Raw genomic sequence first — 24,380 nt, 5'->3', positions numbered from 1 at the left:
TACCCAAGAAAAACAGTAGTCGGTAGAAACTGTCCCTAAGGAAACATAGATACTGCACTTATCAGACAAAGATTTTAAGTTACATATTTCTTAAAAAGTCACATAAATGGAGGAAACAATACCTATAAAACTAAAGAAAATTATAAGAACAATGCCTCACCAAATAGGGAATATTAAAGAAAAAAGAACATATATAAAAACAAATTCTGAAGTTAAAAGTAAAATAACTGAAATGTAAAATTCACTTATGGGGTTTAACAGCAGATCTGAGGAGGAAGAAGAATCAGCAAATTTCAAAAAAGTTCAACTGAAATTACCTAGTTTGAGGGAAAAAAAGAATTTTTTAAAAAAAGAACAGGGACTTCCCTGGTGGTCCAGCGGTTAAGAATCCGCTTTGCGATGGAGGGGACACGGGTTCAGTCCCTGGTCAGGGAAACTGAGATCCCACATGCTGTGAGGCAACCATGCCCGTGCACCCTGGAGTCTGTGCAACACAACTGGAGAGCCTGCGTGCCACAGGGAGAAAGCCCGCGTGATGCAACCACGACCTGACGCAACCAAGTAAGTAAATAAAGAGAACAGATCATCAAAGATCTGGGCAGCAAAACCAAACGTACTAACATATGCATAATGGAGACGCAGAAGGAGAAGAAGGCGTGAGAAAGAGTATTTGAAGGTATAATGACTGAAAACTTCCCAAATCTGATGAAAAACATTCAACTATGTATCCAAAATGCTCAAAAAACTCTAAGCAGGAAAAGCTCAGTAAGATCCACTTCTATGATGAACAGCAAATCTCTATGACATCTTTGACTCTTGACTGACGCCTATACATCTAAACCCTATTTCCAGCTAAGTATGCCAGCGCACAACCCACACTATAATCGTCATATGCCTTGGCCAACACTCTTCCTCCTAAGCATCCCACAGTTCTCTAAGCTCGGTCTTAGTTGGAGTACCGCCATGCCACCCACCACCCAATCCACTTTTAACCTCTCCCTCATCTCCTTTTTCTTGGAAATTCCACCATTAATGGGGGGAAGGAAATTAGCATTTATTGAGGAAAACTTCCTATGGGCCAGGTGTAATCTCCCCTGCTTCACCTTTACCACCACCCTATCGGGGTCACTTGGATATCCATTTAAAACTAAACTACTTAAGGCTTCCAAAATACATCACACTGTTTCATGTCTTTGAGAATGCTGATTCTTTAGCACAGAGGTTGTCTGTCCTACTTCTTTGCCTCTAGCTAATTTTAACTCACACTTCAAGACCTGGTTCTATTATCTCTTCCAGGAAACTTTCCCAAGTAACACACACAAGACAATCTAAGGGCCTTGAAACATTCTTTCTTGCTTCTTAGACTGGGGAGTTTCTTTTCTATGTGCCGATGAAAGGATTGCAATTAATTTAAAATCTGTTTCATTCACAGATGAATCACTCAATCTGGAATGTGTTTTACTGACACTGCAGATACCTGACTGGACAAGAACTATCTGGTAGGGGTGAGGAGAACACTAGGTGGGCTGATAAGGGACCATGGAAAACAACAATCAGTCTTTCAAATTTAAATCTTACCACTAATTCCTCATGGCTAGTCTGTCATGAGTATGGGAGATGGTTCCTGTGATAGGAGTGTGGTGAGGAAGGTCAAAAAAATAAAAAAAAAAACTCAAGTAAATCTCTTAGGGGGACTCAATTTTATAGAGAAATGAAGGTCAACAATATCAAACTTGGTAGAACCCAAATAATACTTCCTAATGCAATTCAGTTGACAATTTTAAGCTAAATAAAGTACTAAACCTATGGAGGACTTTCTGTGCTCAGAACTAGGTCAAAGTTTGCTTTGTGTTATGAGCTCTGACCCTTGCCAATTAATTTATCTGTATCAACTGCACCCATCTGATCCTATCTAATTAGACTCAGAGTAGAATCTATGTTTTAAAAAGAATCAGATAATTTTATTTATTCTGATTTTTGAAAACCCTTTTTAAAAGGTTCTTTTATTCCCCCCTCCAAATAAAATCTTGCCTTATATCCCAATTTGGAAAACAGATAAGAGAAAAGGTGCTGTGCTGTGTGGTCAGTCGTGTCCGACTTTCGCGATACCAGGGACCATAGACCACAGGGCTCCCCTGTCCAGGAGACTCTCCAGGCAAGAATGCTGGAGTGGGTTGCTGTTTCCTTCTCCCAGAAAGACAGAAAGAAGATCAGTGTTTGCCCACAGACGGGAAGTGGAGCGGGGTGGTGGTGTTGGTGGTGGTGCAAGTATAAGATGGAGGTAGGAAGAGACGGGTGGGATGGATTTCAGGGGAAATGAGGAAACACTGGGGGGTAATGAGTATATTCATTAACTGGATTGTTTCATGACATTGTATGGTATATGGAGTCAGAGCTTTTTGAATTATTTAATTTGAATATGTGGCTTACTGTATGTTAATTATACTACAACACAGTTACTAATAAAAGAAAACCAGGAAACGTCCTCAGGTCCTTGTCTAACCTCACATGGTGCTCCCCAACTCCCTACACTTGGTACCCAGTTTTAAAAACTTTTATATAGTTTGAAAGAATAGTTTTAAAACTTTTGTCTAAAATACTAATGACATGCCTTGCTTAGGTCATCAATCAATAGATTATGTGTCTCTGGGGATAACCTAATATCATATTGCTCATCACACTGATCTTCTTCATTCTGTTTATAAACCTCTCTTGAAAAGTACATTAGAGTAAAATTAGTGGATGGTGAGAAAACATAAATTGGCAAGGTACTGGGAAGGAGGACAGAGACAAACATGAGAAGGAAAATAAAATTTCAATTTGTAATATAGACTAATCATACCTAGAAGAGACATATAAGTTTGAATTGATTAGAAAGGAATTTTAAATATCCGTATTCTTATATCTGCTTGCTTCCCCACAGTACCTCACATTAAGCTAAATAACCTTAATTACTAAATTAAACAATTTTATAAAATAGATGGGAAGATAGCAAAATAAAAACAAAATTCTTCTTTAGTAGCAAAATATAATACATTTCAGTGTAATTCTGAGACCAATATAAATAATCCATATCATTAAATATTGAAAGCAAGCAGTTTTACTGCCAAATCAGAGTGCTATCCTGCAGTAAGAAATATGAAGTTGCACATATACTCACGACTCCCAGCATCCTCTACAGAAGTCATGTCCACAGGGCATGTCCACTGGGTCTTCAAACACTGAAATACTGCACATACAAATATCACACTGAAAATGAAGAAGAAAAATGATTTCAACAAAGTCATACTCTTGATGGAGAACATTCCTTTGTTCATTAGTTCATGGCAAAAAATGCCAGTAATTATATAAAGTGTTTCAAAATTATAAGGGAAGTTAAAATTACTGTGCCTATCTTTGACTAAATAACAAATATCACGCTTACCTCATTATAAATTACTGTGGGACTGAAATGTTTTAATGCAAAAGTTAAATTCTTAAATTCTAAACTTATGTGCGAAATTAGTCAGCAACTATTTGTTTTGAAAGGGAACATAAGAAACAAATCATTACAATCTATTCAGGTCAAGATCAAATTGCTCCTTGCGAGATAACCACTTCAATATGGTGTCCTTCACCCTATACTCAGCCCAGAAAATCTACAAAAATAAAAAGTAACTTTATTTTTTCAATACAGCAACTCAGCATATTCAGAGTAGCAATTTAAGGATTTCTACCCAGGGAACCATGCTACAAAGCTTTGTACCTTCTACACATAACTAGGAGAATCAAACTTTAAAATGTTACAGATGTGAATTACCAAAATAGGATGCTGTTTTCCAAGAAGGTCCAGATAAAATCTGGAGTACATTCATCATGTACTCCATGATAAATGGAATACATTTATCATGTATTTTGAGCAGCTGAATTATTCAAGAAACATAAAAATTGCCTATATCAGTGCATCAATGGTTTGACTATTAAAAATGGACACAACGGCAGTACTGTGTCTCAATAAAAAGCAAATATTTATTATGGAAATGTATCTGGATAAATAACTCCAGAAGCTTCATTGAAACACAGTTATCAACATATTATAAATGTATTCTGAAAAATATAAAAAGGGTCTCATATTTTTGGTTTTAGGTGCTTAACACAAACTCAATTTTTAATATTTCAATATGGCTTATTTGAAACTGTAAGTAACTGGAGCTTTTCAGTGAAAATATCATAAACAGTTTTGCCAAAACCTTTAATGTTTCCTGTTTTAAAAGAGAAAAGAAAGCCCACTTGTTTTTCAATCTATAACTCAGAGATCACAAAAACAGTCTCTGATGATAAATATTTAACCAAAGCATGAAATAATCGAGCCCTTTAAGCAGGGTACAGGATTCAATTAAAAGAAGAATACAACTAGAGGCTCCATGAAACAACGTTAAAAGTAAAACTATGAGAAGTACACTGAGTACTAAACCGTACCAAACTGGTATCCAAATCCCCAGGCGATAAACTTAATTCATCTGGAGAGGTGACGGAAGAGCGGGTCGTCCTTGGCGTTCTTGGAGAAGGGAGTGTGTCCCAGGCGTTATACCCGCTTGGTGGTGGCGTTGGCATCTGAACACCTGATCGTTGGCAGCAGTTCTCTGGGTTGGACATCCAAGCTTCAAGTAATTTCTCCCTGTCCCAGTCTTTAAGACAAATGGAATGGATATCTCTCAAATAACAGAGAAAACATGGTGCTGTTTTAAGAGCTTCATAATAACAAAAGAGAGACTAAATTACATGGCTATAGGTCCTCTAGAAAGAAAAGTTATTTGTTAGCAACACTGTAATTACAAATGACATACTTAGGTATGTTATATCCATTCATATTCTTAAACAGAATTGAAACTTTTATAATTTACCATGGCTTAGCACCATGTCAATATTTAACAAGATCGCCAAAAATTTCAGGCATTTCTACTCATAATCAAAAGTGGTGGCTCATACATCATTGGAATTTACTAAATTTTTATTGGTAAAGGTTTGATTAAGCCATTTTATTCCTTCAAGAATAACATATAACTTCACAATTGGCCTCACTGCTGTCAAGTTGTAAAATTTTACATAGTTCATAATAAACATGTCAAAATGCCAACAACTCCTAAAAATTCATTTGATAAACATCTTGAAAGCAGAAAGAACTTCTTAAGGGATTATGATTATAAAGTTTTAGGGAATTTGATGTAAATTATATATTAAGTGAGCCTGAATCTGGCTTAACTAAAAAAGGTTATCTTTCTACTATGAATACTTTAAAAACAGCCAAGTCACCTATGTTATTACACAGACTCACAAAAACCTAAACCTTTAAAAACAATAAACTGATATATCCAATGATTTTGCTAGGTGTTTAACACATATTATTTCACCCATTCCTCCCAGCAAACTTTCCAATCATTATTGAGGTGAGGAAACCAAGACTTGGAGAAATTATGTGACTTGGCCAGGCTCAAACAGATATGAGGTATATGAAACAAATTTCTGTGAATCCAAAGTCTGTGTTCTTTCCAGTGCAGCCCAATAAAGCACAGGTCAGAAGTAACACAGAGTCAATTATTTACCATAGGCCCATTTTATATCATTTTACAAACCAAATACAAATATCTGTGGAAACTCTATATGGAAGACTTTTTTCAACCATATTAAGTCAATATATTTGGTGGTTTAACAGGATAATTAGGATTCAGGTATGCAATGAAGACAGAGAGTGTTTCCATAGGTGCAAAGGCACAGGAGTACAATGGAGAGATGTGAACAGCTCTGTAAAGTTAGAGTTGACTCATTGGAAAAGACTCTGATGCTGGGAGGGATTGGGGGCAAGAGGAGAAGGGGACGACAGAGGATGAGATGGCTGGATGGCATCACTGACTCGATGGATGTGAGTCTCAGTGAACTCCGGGAGTTGGTGATGGACAGGGAGGCCTGGCGTGCTGCGATTCATGGGGTCGCAAAGAGTTGGACACGACTGAGCGAATGATCTGATCTGATCTGATCTGATACTTTGGTTTGGGGAGATAGAAGATAAGATTGGAAATAGGAGTCAGATTACAAAGAAGAAAAATCCAGCAACTGAAAAGCTCTGCATATGAGTGTATTCTCGGAAATGTTGCTAAATGGACCTGAGGTTTTTGATAGGTCACCACAGGCATATCTTGGACTTATTGCAAGTTTCGTTCCAGACCACTGAAATAAAACAAACAGTGTAAAAAAGCAAGTGACACAAATTTTTTTGTCTCCCAGTACATGTAAAGATTATGTTTACACTACATTGGCTATTTTTTTTTTTACTATAATGCTATTGCACACTTAACAAACCTTACGGTACCTTAATTAAAATACTTTATTGCTAAAAAACACTAACCATCATCTGACAAGGTAAGGTTGCCACAAATCTTCAAGTTGTAAAAAATGCAACATCTACAAAGCACAACAAAGTGAAGTGCAATAAAACAAGGTATACTTGTAATTAACAAGTTCAAACTTTCTTAGAACAGTATGATTATTTTTCAAGTCTCCATTAAAACACTTTTAAATAAAGGGAGAAAAGAACTGCTATAATTTATCTACACACAAACAAATTAAATTCTAGTCTTGGATTCTGTCATATTGCTCATTTAGCAAACATTTGTTGAGTGTCTTCTATGTGCCATACACCATGTCAAGCTGTAGGGATACAATGGGAGGGAAAAACAGGCACAATTCCTGCTTTCATGGAATGTAAAGTCTAGTAAAGAGAAAGTCATTAAATAAAATCAATACATTAAAAAAAATATCATCACTGTCAGAAGCAGCATTAAGAAGAGGTAGAGGCTCCCATTTAGGGAGGTCAGAGAAGGTGACTGGGGAATTGGCCTGGAGTGAACATCTGAGGGATGAGTGAGAGCTAACTAGTTAAAGGTCTCCAGAGACCAGAAGACCAGAAGGAGACCAGAAGGACCCTTTGAGCAAGGCTGAAGAAACAGGCTGGGACCAGGCCATACAGGGGGCTTCCCTGAGGCTCAGTGGTAAAGAATCCGCCTGCAATGCAGGAGCTGCAGGAGACACGGGTTCGATCCCTGGGTTGGGAAGATCCCCTGGAGGAGGGCATGGAAACCCACTCCAATATTCTTGCCTGGAGAATCCCATGGACAGAGGAGCCTGGAGGGCTACAGTCCTTAGGGTCACAAAGAGTTGGACATGACTGAAGCGACTTAGTACGCATGCAGTCCATATAGAACTTCTAAATAACACTCCTATCATCAGTTTACGAGTGACAGGAAGCCAGAGAAAAATTTGGCATATGGGTAGGAAGAAAAGGTTGTCAAAGTTAGATTTGAACAGATCTTTCTGACTATACTATGGAGAGAGAAACTGGATAGGACGAGAGTGGAGGGAAAGGCAGACTAGCAAAGGCTACTGGGAAGTACAAGTAAGAGATTATGCAGCTAAGGCCGTGGCTGGCTGCAGTGGAGACGAAGAGAAAGGGAGAACTTCAGATTTGGGAGGTCAGACTGAAAATTTGGTGACATTGGGATGTAGTGCCTGAAGGAGAGGAAATGTCAAAGTTTTTGTCCCAGGTCTACCACGTTTGTTGGTTGGTGCTGCCTTCCATGTAAATAGGAAACACCAGAGACTCAGGTACAGGTTTAACAGCGTGATTTTAATTTTAGACATGATGAGATATTCTAGAGGTACTTTCAAATAGGCAGTTAAATATAAGCGTATAGAGTTCAGAGAAGAACTCTAGTCCAGAGGGAGAAATATCTACAGAAGACTTGGGAGAAGATGTCATTTCCTAGTAAGAGAGTAGAGTGAGAGAAGATGTGGACTATTCAAGTTCAATTACCTTAGAAGTGATGTGTCTCCAAAGGAGCTTTAAAAAATACTTCAATATACATTTACTCTAAGGACAGTCAAACTAGACTTGGCCTCATATTTTAAAAAACAGAAATGGCAAACAGCTCCAGTATTCTTGACTGGAAAATTCCATGGACAGAGGAGCCTGGCGGGCTAGAGTCCACGGGGTCACAAAGAGTTGGATACGACTGAGTGACTGAGCAAACACACAAGTAAATTTTACTTATTTACTCATTAGGTAGCTTTCAACTATTAATACATGTTACTTTTATTACTGAGGAAATGCTCAGAAAATGACCTTTGTATTTTTAACAGAGTCATTCTTAAAATTCAATTACTTCTCAGTAAATATAGCCAAACATTTCTGTCTTCTGTCTTCAACCTCATTACTTTGGGACTAAATTTGACAGTACCTAAAATAATGCTTAAATTTATTTTCTTGTGGAAACCTGAATGAATGTTACCAAGGATACAATCTATAAATCTACCAAATAGTTCAGTTTAATAGCTCTGAAACAGAGCCCATCCGGGTTTTGACAGCAATTAGTGTAAACTGTAGTTCTGTGCACTGTCTATTTTATTCACTAACATCATATACCTCTGAAAATCTTATTTGATTATCAGATGTCACTGATATTACCTAGAAGAATGTAGAAGAAATGTTCATTTGAAAGTCTGCATTAGCCTCTATTTTATGCTCTAACAGGGGAATGCAATAAATTAACAGAACTCTTAAGTTATCAAAAAGTTATCACAGAATACACAAAAGTCAACTGCTGCTGCTGCTGCTAAGTCGCTTCAGTCATGTCCGACTCTGTGCGACCCCATAGACGGCAGCCCACCAGGCTCCCCCGTCCCTGGGATTCTCCAGGTAAGAACACTGGAGTGGGTTGCCATTTCAAATTCAATTAGATATCACCTTATTAGAGTTGAGCCTATTATGTAAAAGAAGTAAGTTAAGCAAATATCAATAGAAAGAAAATGGAGTTTATCACTTACAAATACTTGATGACATAATGTATAAACACTAGAGAAGAAAATCTTTGTTTTAATTACAATAAAGTTACTGGTTAAGTTAGCCTTAGATTTTTACAGGATACAACATTATAAGTTAAAATTATGATACATTATATAACTTAGCTCAATGCAGACAACTGTGGCAGAAATGGGTATACTTACAGAGAAGAATTGCTGCTTATGGTTAAGTGTGACCATGTGACTAAAGTCTGCTCAGTGGAATAGGTGCAGGGGTGATTTATGTTACTTCTGGGACAGGCTCAAAAAACCCTCCCACATCTTTATCTGCATGCTTTTTCCTTTCTGACTGGTTGGCTAGAATGGAGAGAATCCCCAGGGCAACCTCAGAAGCCACTGTTGGGATGGCAGAGTCTCAGTCAGTCAGGATAACTCTGTGGAGCGGAGCCACTGCCCCATTCCTAACCTAAATAAAACACCTTAGACTACTATTATGATCAAGACACATTTACTGTGGTTGACTCTATACTTTCACTTCAGCAGTGGCCTACTCTAATATAACTGGCACAACACAGCCCCTCGCAGATGAGTGACTTCTACTTCTATGCCAGCTCTATATCATATGTACATGAACTCTATTTGAAAGCTCAAGCAAAGGACAGGTCGCTGTGAACCTTATACAAAAGAAACACAATTTAAGATATTTTGTATTTCTTTCCCAGTTTCTATATTATGACTGGTAAGCATTATTACTGATTAAAAGGAAAATATTTTATCTTTAAATTCTAAGATTTTAAAAACTATTTTGAATTCCTCAATTTCATTTTTGAACCAGGTCTAGATTTTTTTTTTCCCCAAAGGATTACTTCAAAGTTTTAAAGATGACAATGGAGAAATAGGGTTTTATAATAAAAAGATGGTTTAAAATATACAAATAACATTTCAAATATATTATCTATTCATTCTGTAACTATGTTCTCAAGGCTTAAGGGATGGTTATTGTAGAAACAAAAAAACAATAAAAAGCTGCCCTCTAAGAGCTCCCAGGTTAATGTAGAGGAAAAGCAAATACAAAGATTATTGCAATATTGTATTCTAACTGTATGACTCATGTATGCACAGGATATAATGGGAAGAGACAGGAAGGCTCTCAAAGTAACCCTGGGAATACATAAGCTGGAAAGATTTCCTGGAAGTGGTGCTTAATGAAGACAAGCAGGAGTGGGTAAAAATACATGTGGAGACTGACAGCCCAGGTGTACAAGCCTGAGTCATAAAGATATACTAAAGAGATGGGGTGTTCCAAGTCTGGGGAGAGCCAGTGAAGGGTTTTTCAGCAGGGGAGATAAATGCTCAAAATTTTAAAATGCAATACAAAAAATGAATACGGGTGAAGAGGAATGCCAACAATGGACTACAATTTAGATGAAAAATAATGACAAACTGAATTTAAGTCGGGGCAGTGAGAATGGAAAGAGCTAGGGAGACTGGGGAGAGGATGGGAGCTATTTAGGAAGAGAAATGATGAGGCTGTGCTCAAATGTAATAAAGAGGAAGAAGGAAAGTGTGACTTAGTCTGGTCAGGGTAATTAAATGAATATGGAGGCCATTTATCAAGATAGTGGGAGAAATGATGAGTTCATGTATGGACAGCCTTTGGTTAGGGAGAAAAGGTTAAAAAGACATTTAGAAATAAAGTCCTAAATACTACATTAAGGTCAGGTTGTAGCTATGTTCTTTATTATCTAGGTGGTTTTTGAAACCCTTGGTTTCAAAATGTGCACAAGAATGTTTCTCAGATACGGGTCTATTTGGTAGGCTGTTTATAACACATGTTTTTATGCCTATTCCCTCAACTAAAGAAAAGACTTAGATTCTCTAGAAGTCATCCTAGGAATTTCTGGTTAGTTTCCCAGGCAATTCTTATTTACACCAAAAGTTAGAGCCACCAGTATACAAAGTGGAAAAGTGTGTCAAGTACAGAACTCTGGGAAATAGCAATATTGCAGTTTGTGATTCTGGAGGGTAATATACCAAATTATTCACAGAAATGAGCAAAGGAAGATGAAATATGCAGTTTAAAATTTTCTTCTATATCAAAAGATCATATAAAAATTTTTGGAAGTAGACATTCTATTTTAATACAGATGATAAAGATTTATAGTTAAAACAAAGAGGTATGTATCAAAATTATTGGATGAGAAAGACCATTCACCTTTCCCTTTTTAAAAGTAATTTCTAAATCAGAAAAAAACTCTTTGAATAAGCCAAAATGTCAAATATCAATTGTGCAATTGGAGGGTCCAACTCAGCATGTGACAATTCCCAAAATGGTTGTCTTAAGGATCACAGAGGACTTACAATAAGCTGAGCACTTTTTCTAAGTAAAGTTGGTAATGTCCTCAAAAAAATTTTAAAAATGAGCAAAAAACCCCCCACCGTAAAAGGAACAGTATGTCCTTGCGTTGACTCTGTAGATTCTGCTTTGTGCATTTCATGGTGAGAAACAGTTTTTACATAAAATAAATACAGCTGACAAAAAGAAATAATAATAACAAACTGTTAGTTAACTGACTTTATTTAATCGGCTTTAGTAAAAATTAATGTCAAAACCAGGACTAGGGCTATGGACTTCAACTCTCAACCCTGCTCGAATCAGATACATTTCTAAAATTAGACGATCTATAAGTTGGTTATTTGCTCAATTTTCAAAAAGAGATTTCTTATTTCTTCTCTGATTCATAGCCAGTTTATATTTACTTCAAAACACAAGGATGTCGAGTACTGCAGTAACCACTGCACAAATAACAACTCAGGCTTGTTTAGCAAACCATTTTGTTTTATATTAAAACATTAAAACAGCCATCTTTTTTTTTTTTTTATATTGATTGATATTTATTTGAGGACATGCCATGTCAAAATAAAACAAGAGAGTCAACTCTTGCCTTTAACAATAATATTGTATTATAAAAGCACGTTACAACTCCATCCCATTTTTGAGTTCTAGTTACTGGGGTATGTGGCCTGATGATTATCTGAAAGCATTTCTCTATTCAGATCCATAATCCAAGTGCTCTCTGAATATTATAAGGTGACAGTAAGTGGCAACTGGAGGAGGAGGAGCAGAGAGGAGAATAAGTTTCTCCCAGTTAAGGGGAGGATGAGGATGTATGAAGATATTTTTGCTGTCTTTTCACCCTTATACTGTGTTAAGTAATGCTTACAACATAAATTCAGCAGGCTTTTCCTGAGCTGTAACTCAGAAATTTACTTCCTGCAAACAATGTATTTACAGATGTGTTTATTAACTTACACAGCATCTCACAAAAACTAGTAAAGTTAAAACGGTGCACTTCTGCTGCTGTTGCTGCTGTTAAGTCGCTTCAGTTGTGTCCGACTCTGTGCGACCCCATAGACGGCAGCCCACCAGGCTCCCCCGTCCCTGGGATTCTCCAGGCAAGAACACTGGAGTGGGTTGCCATTTCCTTCTCCCATGCATGAAAGTGAAAAGTGAAAGTGAAGTCGCTCAGTTGTGTCCGACTCTTAGCTCCTCCATCCATGGGATTTTCCAGGCAAGAGGACTGGAGTGGGGTGCCACTGCCTTCTTTGTTTGCAGTGTTTTACGGGAATACATATTGCCATTGTGATAGAGCTCTAGATAGACTGAATAAAACATCTAAAAGTTAAAAGTAGTTTAAAAAGGCAAAGAAATAAATATCACCAAAGAAAAAAGATTAATTGTAGCTTAAATATAAAACCGAATCACTAATTAGCCAAACTATATAGATCTAATAAAAAGAAAAGCCAGGTTGAGAGAACCAACATTTAAAAAATGCTGAAAAATAAGGCATAAATCTGCATAATGTTAAGTTTTACTTTCATTCTCTCTTTTCCCTCTTCTATGTATGCCTTACAAATAGCTGTGAAAAGAAGAGAAGCAAAAAGCAAAGGAGAAAAGGAAAGATATAAACATCTGAATGCAGAGTTCCAAGGAAAAGCAAGAAGAGATAAGAAAGCCTTCTTCAGCGATCAATGCAAAGAAATAGAGGAAAACAACAGAATGGGAAAGACTAGAGATCCCTTCAAGAAAATCAGAGATACCAAAGGAACATTTCATGCAAAGATGGACTTGACAAAGGACAGAAATGGTATGGACCTAACAGAAGCAGAAGATATTAAGAAGAGATGGCAAGAATACACAGAAGAACTGTACAAAAAAGATCTTCATGACCCAGATAATCACAATGGTGTGATCACTGACCTAGAGCCAGACATCCTGGAATGTGAAGTCAAGTGGGCCTTAGAAAGCATCACTACGAACAAAGCTAGTGGAGGTGATGGAATTCCAGTTGAGCTATTTCAAATCCTGAAAGATGATGCTGTGAAAGTGCTGCACTCAATATGCCAGCAAATTTGGAAAACTCAGCAGTGGCCACAGGACTGGAAAAGGTCAGTTTTCATTCCAATCCCAAAGAAAGGCAATGCCGAAGAATGGTCAAACTACCGCACAATTGCAATCATCTCACACGCTAGTAAAGTAATGCTCAAAATTCTCCAAGCCAGGCTTCAGCAATACGTGAACCGTGAACTTCCAGATGTTCAAGCTGGTTTTAGAAAAGGCAGAGGAACCAGAGATCAAATTGGCAACATCTGCTGGATCATCAAAAAAGCAAGAGAGTTCCAGAAAAACATCTATATCTGTTTTATTGACTATGCCAAAGCCTTTGACTGTGTGGATCACAATAAACTGTGGAAAATTCTGAAAGAGATGGGAATACCAGACCACCTGATCTGCCTCTTGAGAAATTTGTATGCAGGACAGGAAGCAACAGTTAGAACTGGACATGGAACAACAGACTGGTTCCAAATAGGAAAAGGAGTACTTCAAGGCTGTATATTGTCACCTTGCTATTTAACTTAACTGCAGAGCATATCATGAGAAATGCTGGACTGGAAGAAGCACAAGCTGGAATCAAGATTTCTGGGAGAAATATCAATAACCTCAGATATGCAGATGACACCACCCTGATGGCAGAAAGTGAAGAGGAACTAAAAAGCCTGTTGATGAAAGTGAAAGTGGAGAGTGAAAAAGTTGGCTTAAAGCTCAACATTCAGAAAACGAAGCTTAAAGCTCAACATTCAGAAAACGAAGATCATGGCATCCGGTCACATCACTTCATGGGAAATAGATGGGGAAACAGTGTCAGACTTTATTTTTTTGGGCTCCAAAATCACTGCAGATGGTGACTGCAGCCATGAAATTAAAAGATGCTTACTCCTTGGAAGGAAAGTTATGACTAACTTAGATAGCATATTCAAAAGCAGAGACATTACTTTGCCAACAAAGGCTCATCTAGTCAAGGCTATGGTTTTTCCTGTGGTCATGTATGGATGTGAGAGTTGGACTGTGAAGAAGGCTGAGCGCCGAAGAATTGATGCTTTTCATCTATGGTATTGGGGAAGACTCTTGAGAGTCCCTTGGGCTGCAAGGAGATCCAACCAGTCCATTCTAAAGGAGATCAGTCCTGGATTTCTTTGGAAGGAATGATGCTAAAGCTGAAACTCCAGTACTTTGGCCATCTCATGTGAAGAGTTGACTCATTGGAAAAGACTCTGATGCTGGGAGGGATTGGGGGCAAGAGGAGAAGGGGACGACCGAGGATGAGATGGCTGGATGGCATCACTGACTTGATGGACATGAGTCTCAGTGAACTCCGGGAGTTGGTGATGGACAGGGAGGCCTGGCGTGCTGTGATTCACGGAGTTGCAAAGAGTCGGACACGACTGAGCAACTGATCTGATCTGATGTATGGTTGTTTAGATCTGCTCTAAGGGCTTATAAGAAAACTGTTCATATTCAATTTGATCTCAAATGTCCTGGGCAAAGTATTTGCTATTCTGTTGAAGATTCTATAGTTGGTAAGCTTTAGACATCATTGTTTTCATTTGTTACAGAAATTTTGATCAAGGTACCAAATTTACATTCTAAAAATCGAAAGTAGGTAAAAAAGGCAAAGAAATAAATATAACCAAAGAAAAAAGATTAACTGGTTCTTCTTAAAGGAATTTGATTTCTACAGTGCCTTGCCTGCATAGCATTTTTAAAAAAAGAAAACAAAGGAAAAAATAAAGAAAAGAAACTCAAAGAGAAATCTATTGCTTAAAAAACTTTTCTTTTTCAAACAGAACTCTATTTTGACAATTTTAAAATCTTGGGAGAATTAGCTCTTAGAAGAATTAAATATTTAAAACGTGCTGAAAAAACAAGAGAAAAGTAAAAGTGCTTCAAAAGCCATCTTTTAACTGTGTAAAGTTTCAAAAGTACTCAGGACATTTCTTTCATTACCATGAGCTCGAAGTAAAGCTTCAGCAGTAAATAGTGGAGCCTGGAGCATGTCTGCTGTTTCCACAATGAGCATATCTTTCAATCTACGAAGATCCTGAGGTCTTAATCCTTCATATGGCTGTAAAAAGAAGAAAAACAAAATTAAATTGGCTATTATACCTTTAGGAAGTTCTGCAAATCTATAAATAAATATATATGGTTATCATTTATTTAATCTTTCAGTTCTGGGTTGGCAATGAAGCTAAAAAGGCACTGTATCTTCCACTATCACGAACTTCAAACTACTTTATCACGTCTTTTTTTAAGTTGGAAAGTAGATGCCTGGTCTCACGAACCTCATCACTCTAAAACAAAGAATTATACTATGGTGACAAGATCATCTTATAGTTTCAAAAATCTAAGTAATACTAAACAAAATCATTAGAAATAGAAACCTACAATTTACCACTGATCAATGGTTATGATTAATGTTCTAAAGTATTTTTATCCAGTCTTTTCTTTCTGCAACTCAACTGTATGTGAATATGTATGTATTCACTTATATACAGCTTTAATCACTGAACCACCAACATTTACACTTATTAAGACTGAATTTGGAGAAAAAGTGATTATCATATACTATTCAACTTACTCATAAATGTATTATCTGTTTATTCAAGTGTTTGTTAACACTCCATAAAGGTACTTTATCATTTCAAGTGTTTTTTTATTCTTCTGTTATCCTTTATCTTTTCCCCCCTTTGCTTTTAACAGAAAACATATAAAGAATAAAATCACAAATGTCCCGCCATTCATAAATTTATAAATGCCAAAATAACCTGTGACATGTTTTCTTCATTTCATTTCCCCAATTTCCCCATCTTCCCCATCCTGTTTATGGCAATCACTACCATGAACTTGATTTGTAGCTATTGTAATAATAAGGCATAACATTTAAATATCATTAAGCAGTTTGCCTTTATTTTTATTCAATACTGCATTTTTATTACTAATATTAATATATAGATATCTACTTCAATCCTTTAAACAGATGTAACCAGCTTACTGCAGTAAGCACAGAACTAAAGATAACAACTTAAAAAGCACTAGAAATTCTGAACTACTCATCAGAATTACAACCACAGAGGATGTCCTTTGGTGACATTTATCAAATATTCCAGAGAGTTCTGGAAACCCGAGAACAGATACAGTTAGTAAACTCCATCTTTTACAGTTGGCTTACAGTTATTTTAAAATTAGATATTAACTTTATTTCTTGGTTTCCTTTTTTTTAATTATCATGGAAACCATTTCATCAGTTGTTACTCAACCCCATATGACAGGAACTCTATTCATCAAGGATATTTCTCTCACTTGATACAAGTTTTCTAATCCTAAAATGTCTTCTGGTAGGGATGCATATATAAGCAATGAGTGTATTTATGACAGGAAAGACTGACAGACTTGACTGCAAAAACACTGCCAAGATTTAAACATAAAAACTGTGTTGCTTTTAATATATAAGGAATTTGTGACAGTCAGTAAATTTAAAACATCGAACGTCACAAAAACACAAACATCCTTAAGTATATCAGCTCTTTACCTAACAAAATGGTCAACGTTTGGAACTAAAAAACAAAAAACCCAACAACCACCCTCAATATCGCTAAGGTCGCAGTGAGATAGTCCTCTGATATACTGTGGGTAAAAATAGAAATTGGTATATCATTTAAAAACTAAGCATCACATCTGTGGGTAAAAATAGAAATTGGTATATCATTTAAAAAATAAGCATCATATCCCATGAGTCTTAAAAATATTCATTTTTTGACTCAATAATCTTACTTACAGGAATTCATCCTAAGGTCTAATCGCAATGTGAACAGAACTGGTCATCTGCAATGTTACTTATAAAAGTGACAAAATACAACTAACTCAAATGTACTTTAAGGGAGTTAAAGGATGTCTACACGTTCAGAGTAGTCAGCAGTCACTCAAAATATTTCCTGTAAGTTTATAAATATCAAGAAATGTTAAGGAAAATAAAAAACTATAGGACACAAAATGTCCAATATCATCACACTGATGAAAAGTGGAAGGTAATGTGTTACAAGTATTATTTACAAGCAGTAGAAAAATGAATATTTAAAATTTTTACTGTGCTTTTTATAAAGAGCATGTTTGGTTGAAAAAAATTTAATTAAAAAAATTAAAGAAAAGTCACTGGGGATGTTAAAGAGCTTTAAACATTGGTGGAACATGCACTCAATCGGTCTGCAGTGTTACTCTTTTTATAAATGATGGTAAAGCCTTAATACTGAATACACCACACAGCACACTGTATTAATAGTCTACTATATCAATACATGCATTCAGCTATACTGCCATGAATCTCTACATATTATAGGTATCCTATGACCCTAACTAGAAAAAGAAAAAAAAAATTAACCTAAACTTCTAATGTAATTTATTATTATATCCCTCTCTAGGGATTAACTAAAAAGAAATTAAAAAGGGAAATTTAATCCCAACTATCCTTTGAAAAGTACCCCCAAATCATCATGTACAGCTTGCTTTTAAGCTAATTTATTAAAACACACCTTTTCATGCACAACCCTTCATGATTAAATTTGTAGTATTCAGTCTAGCCTAGAAGTTATTCACTATGTATAATACTGCTTCTAAGTTCAGATTTGGGACTCCAGGTATTTTTCCTGCCCCAGTAATGAAAAACAATATTTCTTGATATTCCCACTGGTGACAGTTGTATATTTCCTGGTATTAATTCCTTAATGTTCTTCTTTAGAGTAGCCTTCATTCTACCTAATTTATGTTGAACAAAATACAATGTGATTTTAGATATATCAAGAAAGCAATAACGTAAAGCAACTTGTATACATTCCTTTTTTAAAAAATACACAGCTTAAAACTTAAATAGGTAACAATGGAAGAAAAATAGTTCTTGAAGGAAAAAGACATACTGCCTTCATGAACATGTAACATGATCACTCTGAATCTCTGCAACTGAACTAGGTTACGTGAAGCACTTTAATACATAGTTCAGTCCCAGGTCAGTAGGAGTCCAATATGCTATTGGGGAAGAGTGGGAAAATGCTCCAGGAAGAATGAAGAGGCTGGGCCAAAGCGGAAACCATGCTCAGCTGTGGGTGTGGTCTGGTGGGGAAAGTAAAGTACGATTCTATAAAGAATAATAACACACTGGAACCTGGAATGTCAGGGTTTATGAATCAAGGTGAATTGGCTGTTGTCAAGTAGATGGCAAGAGCGACCATCCACATCTCAGGAATCACTGAACTAATTAAAATGGATGGGAATGGGCGAATTTAATTCAGATGACCATTATATCTACTACTGTGGGCAAGAAACCATTAGATGAAATGGAGTAGCACTCATAGTCAACAAGAAGAGTCCGAAATGCAGTACTTGGGTGCAATCTCAAAACCAACAGAATGATCTTGGTTCATTTCCAAGGCAAACCTTTCGGCATCACAGTACTCCAAGTCTATGCTCCAAACACTAACACTGAAGCTGAAGTTGAATGGTTCTATGAAGACCTACAAGACATTCTAGAACTAAAACCAACAAAAGATGCTCTTTTCATCACAGGAGACTGGAATACAAAAGTACGAAGTCAAGAGATACCTGGAGTAATAGGCAAGTTTGGCTTTGGAGTACAAAATGAAGCAGGGCAAAGACTAACACAGTTTTGCCAAGAGAATGCACTGGTCATAGCAAACACCCTCTTCCAACAACACAAGAGACAACTCTACATATGGACATCACCAGATGGTCAATACCAAAATCTGACTGATTATATTTTTTGTAGCTAAAGATGGAGAAGCTCTACACAGTCAGCAAAAACAAGACCTGGAGCTGACTGTGGTTCAGATCATCAGCTCCTTATTGCAAAATTCAGACCTAAACTGAAGAAAGTAGGGAAACCACTAGACCATTCCGGTATGACCTAAAACAAATCCTTTATGATTATACACTGGAGATGATGAATCAATTCAAGGGATTAGATTTGGTAGACAGACTGCCTCAAGCACTATGGATGGATGTTCGTAACACTGTACGGGGGGTGGTGACTAAAACCATCTCCAAGAAAAAAGAAATGCAAGAAGGCAAAGTGGTTGTCTAAGGAGGCCTTACAAATAGCTGAAAAAGAAGTGAAGCAAAAGTCAAAGGAAAGAGGGAAGAATATACCCATCTGAAGGTAGAGTTCTAGAGAACAGCTAGGAGAGATAAGAAATCCTTCTTAAGTGAACAATGCAAAGAAATAGAGGAAAACAATAGAATGGGAAAGACTAGAGATCTTTTCAAGAAAACTGGAGATACCAAGGGATCATTTCTTGCAAAGATGAGCACAATGAAGGACACAAACAGCAAGGACCTAACAGAGGCAGAAGAGATTAAGAAGAGATGGCAAGAATACACAGAAGAACTATACAAAAAAGGTCTTAATGACCCGGATAACCCTAGAGCCAGACATCTTGGAGTGTGAAGTCAAATGGGCCTTAGGAAGCATCACTACAAACAAAGCTAGTGGAGGTGATGGAATTCTTGCTGAGCTATTTCACATCCTAAAAAATGATGCTTTTAAAGTGCTACACTCAATATGCCAGCAAATTTGGAAAACTCAACAGTGGCCACAGAAGTGGAAAAGGTCAGTTTTCGTTCCAATCCCAAAGAAAGGCAATGCCAAAGAATGTGCAAACCACCATACAATTGTACTCATTTCACATGCTAACAAGGTAATGCTCAAAATCCTTCATGCTTGGCTTAAACAGTACGAGAACCGAGAACTTCCAGATGTACAAGCTGGATTTAGAAAAGGCAGAGGAATCAGAGATCAAATTGTCAACATTCACTGGATCATAGAGAAAGCAAGGGAATTCCAAAAAAAATCCTATCTACCTCTGCTTCATTGACTTTGCTAAAGCCTTTGACTCATTGGAAAAGACTCTGATGCTGGGAGGGATTGGGGGCAGGAGGAGAAGGGGACGACAGAGGATGAGATGGCTGGATGGTATCACCGACTCCATGGACGTGAGTCTGAGTGAACTCCGGGAGTTGGTGATGGACAGGGAGGCCTGGCGTGCTGCGATTCATGGGGTCGCAAAGAGCTGGACACGACTGAGCAACTGATCTGATCTGATCTGAAAGCCTTTGAGTATGTGGATCACAACAAACTGGAAAATTCTTAAAGAGAAGGGAATACCAGACCACCTTACTTATCTCCTGAGAAATCTGTATAAGGGACAAGAAGCAACTGTTAGAACTGGACATGGAACAGCAGACTGGTTCAAAACTGGGAAAGGAGTACGTCAAGGCTGTATACTGTCACCCTGCTTACTTATAAGCAGAGTACATCATGTGAAATGCCAGGCTGGATGAATCCCTAGCTGGAAATAAGATTGTTGGGAGAAATATCAATAACCTCATATATGCAGATGACACTAATGGCATAAAGTGAAAAGGAACTAAAGAGCTGCTTAATGAAGGTGAAAAAGAAGAGTGAAAAAGCTAGCTTAAAACAACATTCAAAAAAATGAAGATCATAGCATCCAGTTCAATCACTTCAGCAGGCAGATGGGGAAAAAGTGGAAACAGTGACACATTTTATTTTCTTGAGCTCCAAAATCAGTGCAGACAGTGTCTGCTGTCATAAAATTAAAAGTTGCTTGCTCCTTGGAAGAAAAGCTATGACAAACTTAGACAGCATATTAAAAAGCAGAGACATCACTTTGATGACAACGGTCTGTACAGTCAAAGCTATGGTTTTTCCAGTAGTCATGTATGGAAGTGAGAGCCAGACCATAAAGAAGGCTGAGTATCAAAGAACTGATGCTTTCAAACTGTGGTGTTGGAGAAGATTCTTGAGGGTCCCTTGGACAGCAGGGAGCACAAACCTGACAATGCTACAGGAAATCAGCCCTGAATATTCACTGGAACGACTGACGCAGAAGCTCCAACACTTTGGCCACCTGACATGAAGAACCAACTCATTGGAAAAAATCTTGATGCTGGGAAAGATTGAGGGCAGGAGGAGAAGGGGCTAACAGAGGATGAGATGGTTGAATGACATGAGTTTAAGCAAACTCTGGGAGATAGTGAAGGACAGGGAACTGGCATGCTGCAGTCCATGGGGTCGCAAAGAGTTGGACACAACTTACTGACTCAAAAACAACAACATGTAGGCAGTATCCCTCTCTTCTGCAGGAAGGATTAGATTGAAGGTGCCTTTCTCTTTTCTGTTGCAAAGATAAGCTGCTTCAATTTTCAGATTAATACAAACCATCAATAACCTTCAAAGCAGTCCAATACTGATACAAAGAAAGAAAAAGAAAACTAATTTAAAGACAAACAGGGAATAAAAGTGCCTCTTTTGCATCAGTGCATATTACTGCTACCAAAATACCACTGAAGAAAAGTGAAACAGTCCAACATGTAAACTGTACCACTTTGAGGTCATGTATAAAGTGATAGTATCTTCAAAAACTCTTTCAGAAGAGACTGTGACAAAGGAGTTATTAAAGATATATTTATTTTTCCCCACAATTAAAATAGCCTTCCCTGATTATATAGGTGAAATAAGTTCACTGTTGGAAAAAAATGAAAAAACAGGTACTTATTGACCCAAGTATATTGGTAACTGTTAAAATTTTAAAAGATGTGAAAGACACTCAGGAGAAGGAGAGGATACTTTCAATTTCTCTCAATACCAACCTCACATTAGCTGACCCCTGAGCTGAGCCTGGCTCAGCGATAAAGAATCTGCCTGCCAATGTGGGTGACACAGGAGACGCAGGTTCTATCCGGGGTTGGTAAGTTCCCCTGGAGAAGGGAATGGCTAACCACTGCAGTATTCTTGACTGGACAATCCCAATGACAGAGGAGCCTGGCGGGCTGTAGTCCATGGGGTCGCAAAGAGTCGGATACGACTGAGCACACAGCACAGAGCTTAGTCTGAGAAAGAGTAGGGGAAGAACAAGCACAGAAAGACTCAGGGCTCTCAGAGGAAAGCAGCTATGCCTCCTAAGTGTGGTAGCCAGCCAAGGCAACGGCCAACTGTACTGGTTCCCTGTCAGAAAAGGAGCTTTGAGCCTCCCTGAGTTATAGGCTAGGAGGGGAGAGGAATGGGTGGGTTCTTGCGATGGCTTTCCAGTACTGTATTGCACAGTTTTCCCTTCCCTTATCTAGCTGTAGTCACACAGTCTTCTACAGAGCCTGACTCTTACTAGAGTCTTTGTTCTTTCTTTGGGGGGTTGGATAAAATAAGTACCTCCACTCCTAGCTATCACTCTAATATATCATCTTGTTTTTATTTCTTCCAAGCAGCTAAAACCCTCGATATTGTGTTCATTTATTTTTTAATCTTATTTGTGTGCATCTATCTTTGCTAGAATATAAGCATCTAGAGGGCAGGACATCTTTGTTCCTCACTATATCCCTAATTTCTGTTAAAACACTGTCTGGTAAAGTAGTCACTCAAAATTTTGTCAATGATGGGGTGAAGAAGAAGACTGCCCATTTACAGACTATCATCTGGAGGAGAGGACTAAATTAAAATGTGTCAGGAATTCCTCAGTGGTCTAGCAGTTAAGACCTTGCCTTCCAATGCAGGGGGTGTGGGTTCCATCCCCGGTCAGGAAGCTAAGATCCCACATGGCTGGTGGCCAAAAAAACAAAACATATAACAGAAGCAATATGGTAACAAATTCAGTAAAAACTTTAAAAACGGTCATTAAAAAAAATCTTTAAAGTAACCTTTAACTAAAGAAAATATGATAGGTAAAACAATATAAATCTTTTAAGAAACTCTTTTTTTGGTCATCTGGAGAGGTAGAAGCTTACAAACTGTCAGAAATTCATGGGAAATTAAAAAACAGACAATACAGTTATTTTTCTAAACACAAACAAATAATAGTTATATAAGTCCTATTGAACCAAATTCAATTCAGTTCAGTTCAGTCGCTCAGTCGTGTGCGACTCTTTGTGACCCCATGAATCGCAGCACGCCAGGCCTTCCTATTACCAACTTCTGGAGTGCACTCAAACTCATGTCCATCGAGTCGGTGATGCCATCCAGCCATCTCATCCTCTGTCATCCCCTTCTCCTCCTGCCCCCAACCCCTCCCAGCATCAGAGGCTTTTCCAATCAGTCAACTCTTCGCATAGGTGGCCAAAGTATTGGACTTTCAGCTTTAGCATCAGTCCTTCCAATGAACACCCAGGACTGATCTTTAGAATGGACGGTTGGATCTCCTTGCAGTCCCAGGGACTCTCAAGAGTCTTCTCCAACACCACAGTTCAAAAGCATCAATTCTTCGGCGCTCAGCTTTCTTCACAGTCCAACTCTCACATCCATACATGACCACTGGAAACACCATAGCCTTGACTAGATGGACCTTTGTTGGTAAAGTAATGTCTCTGCTTTTGAATATGCTATCTAGGTTGGTCATAACTTTCCTTCCAAGGAGTAAGCATCTTTTAATTTCATGGCTGCAGTCACCATCTGCAGCCCCCAAAAATAAAGTCTGACACTGTTTCCACTGTTTCCCCAGCTATTTCCCATGAAGTGATGGGACCAGATGCCATGATCTTAGTTTTCTGAATGCTGAGTTTTAAGCCAACTTTTTCACTTTCCTCTTTCACTTTCATCAAGAGGCTTTTTAGTTCCTCTTCACTTTCTGCCATAAGGGTGGTGTCATCTGCATATCTGAGGTTATTGATATTTCTCCTGGCAATCTTGATTCCAGCTTGTGCTTCCTCCAGCCCAGCGTTTCTCATGATGTGCTCTGCATATAATTTAAATAAGCAGGGTGACAATATACAGCCTTGATGTACTCCTTTTCCTATTTGGAACCAGTCTGCTGTTTCATGTCCAGTTCTAACTGTTGCTTCCTGACCTGCATACAGGTTTCTCAAGAGGCAGATCAGGTGCTCTGATATTCCCTTCTCTTTCAGAATTTTCCACATGTTATTGTAATCCACACAGTCAAAGGCTTTGGCATAGTCAATAAGAACCAAATTAGCACTGAATAAACATTGAGAAATCAATCACTTTTAGAGGAAAAATTTATTGTGTATTACAATAACTTATTTAAGTATTATTTATGGATGTCCACTGTACAAGCAGTGCTTTCAGAATGGAAAATATTCTGCTGAATAAGAAAGTTATGATTCTGGCACTAACGGA

At 37.6% G+C, this 24,380-nt stretch overlaps 1 protein-coding gene across 7 annotated transcripts in view; it reads right to left on the bottom strand.

Moving 5' to 3' along the window:
- Positions 1 to 24,380, bottom strand: part of ANKIB1 (ankyrin repeat and IBR domain containing 1) — a 154,813-nt gene that overhangs the window by 44,876 nt on the left and 85,557 nt on the right. For all 7 annotated transcript variants that reach the window (XM_044947138.2, XM_044947137.2, XM_025290835.3 and 4 more), the window contains 3 exons: positions 15,179 to 15,296; positions 4,459 to 4,667; positions 3,161 to 3,249 (listed from right to left, as the gene is read on the bottom strand). In XM_044947138.2, coding sequence (XP_044803073.1) covers positions 3,161 to 3,249; positions 4,459 to 4,667; positions 15,179 to 15,296 — 416 coding nt within the window. The remainder of the gene's footprint in view (positions 1 to 3,160; positions 3,250 to 4,458; positions 4,668 to 15,178; positions 15,297 to 24,380) is intronic.

The sequence above is a fragment of the Bubalus bubalis genome, chromosome 8 (assembly GCF_019923935.1).
Source record: "Bubalus bubalis isolate 160015118507 breed Murrah chromosome 8, NDDB_SH_1, whole genome shotgun sequence".
In the NCBI taxonomy this organism is placed as follows: domain Eukaryota; kingdom Metazoa; phylum Chordata; class Mammalia; order Artiodactyla; family Bovidae; genus Bubalus; species Bubalus bubalis.
Note: the sequence above shows the minus strand (reverse complement) of the source record. Positions and strands in the feature narration are given on the sequence as shown.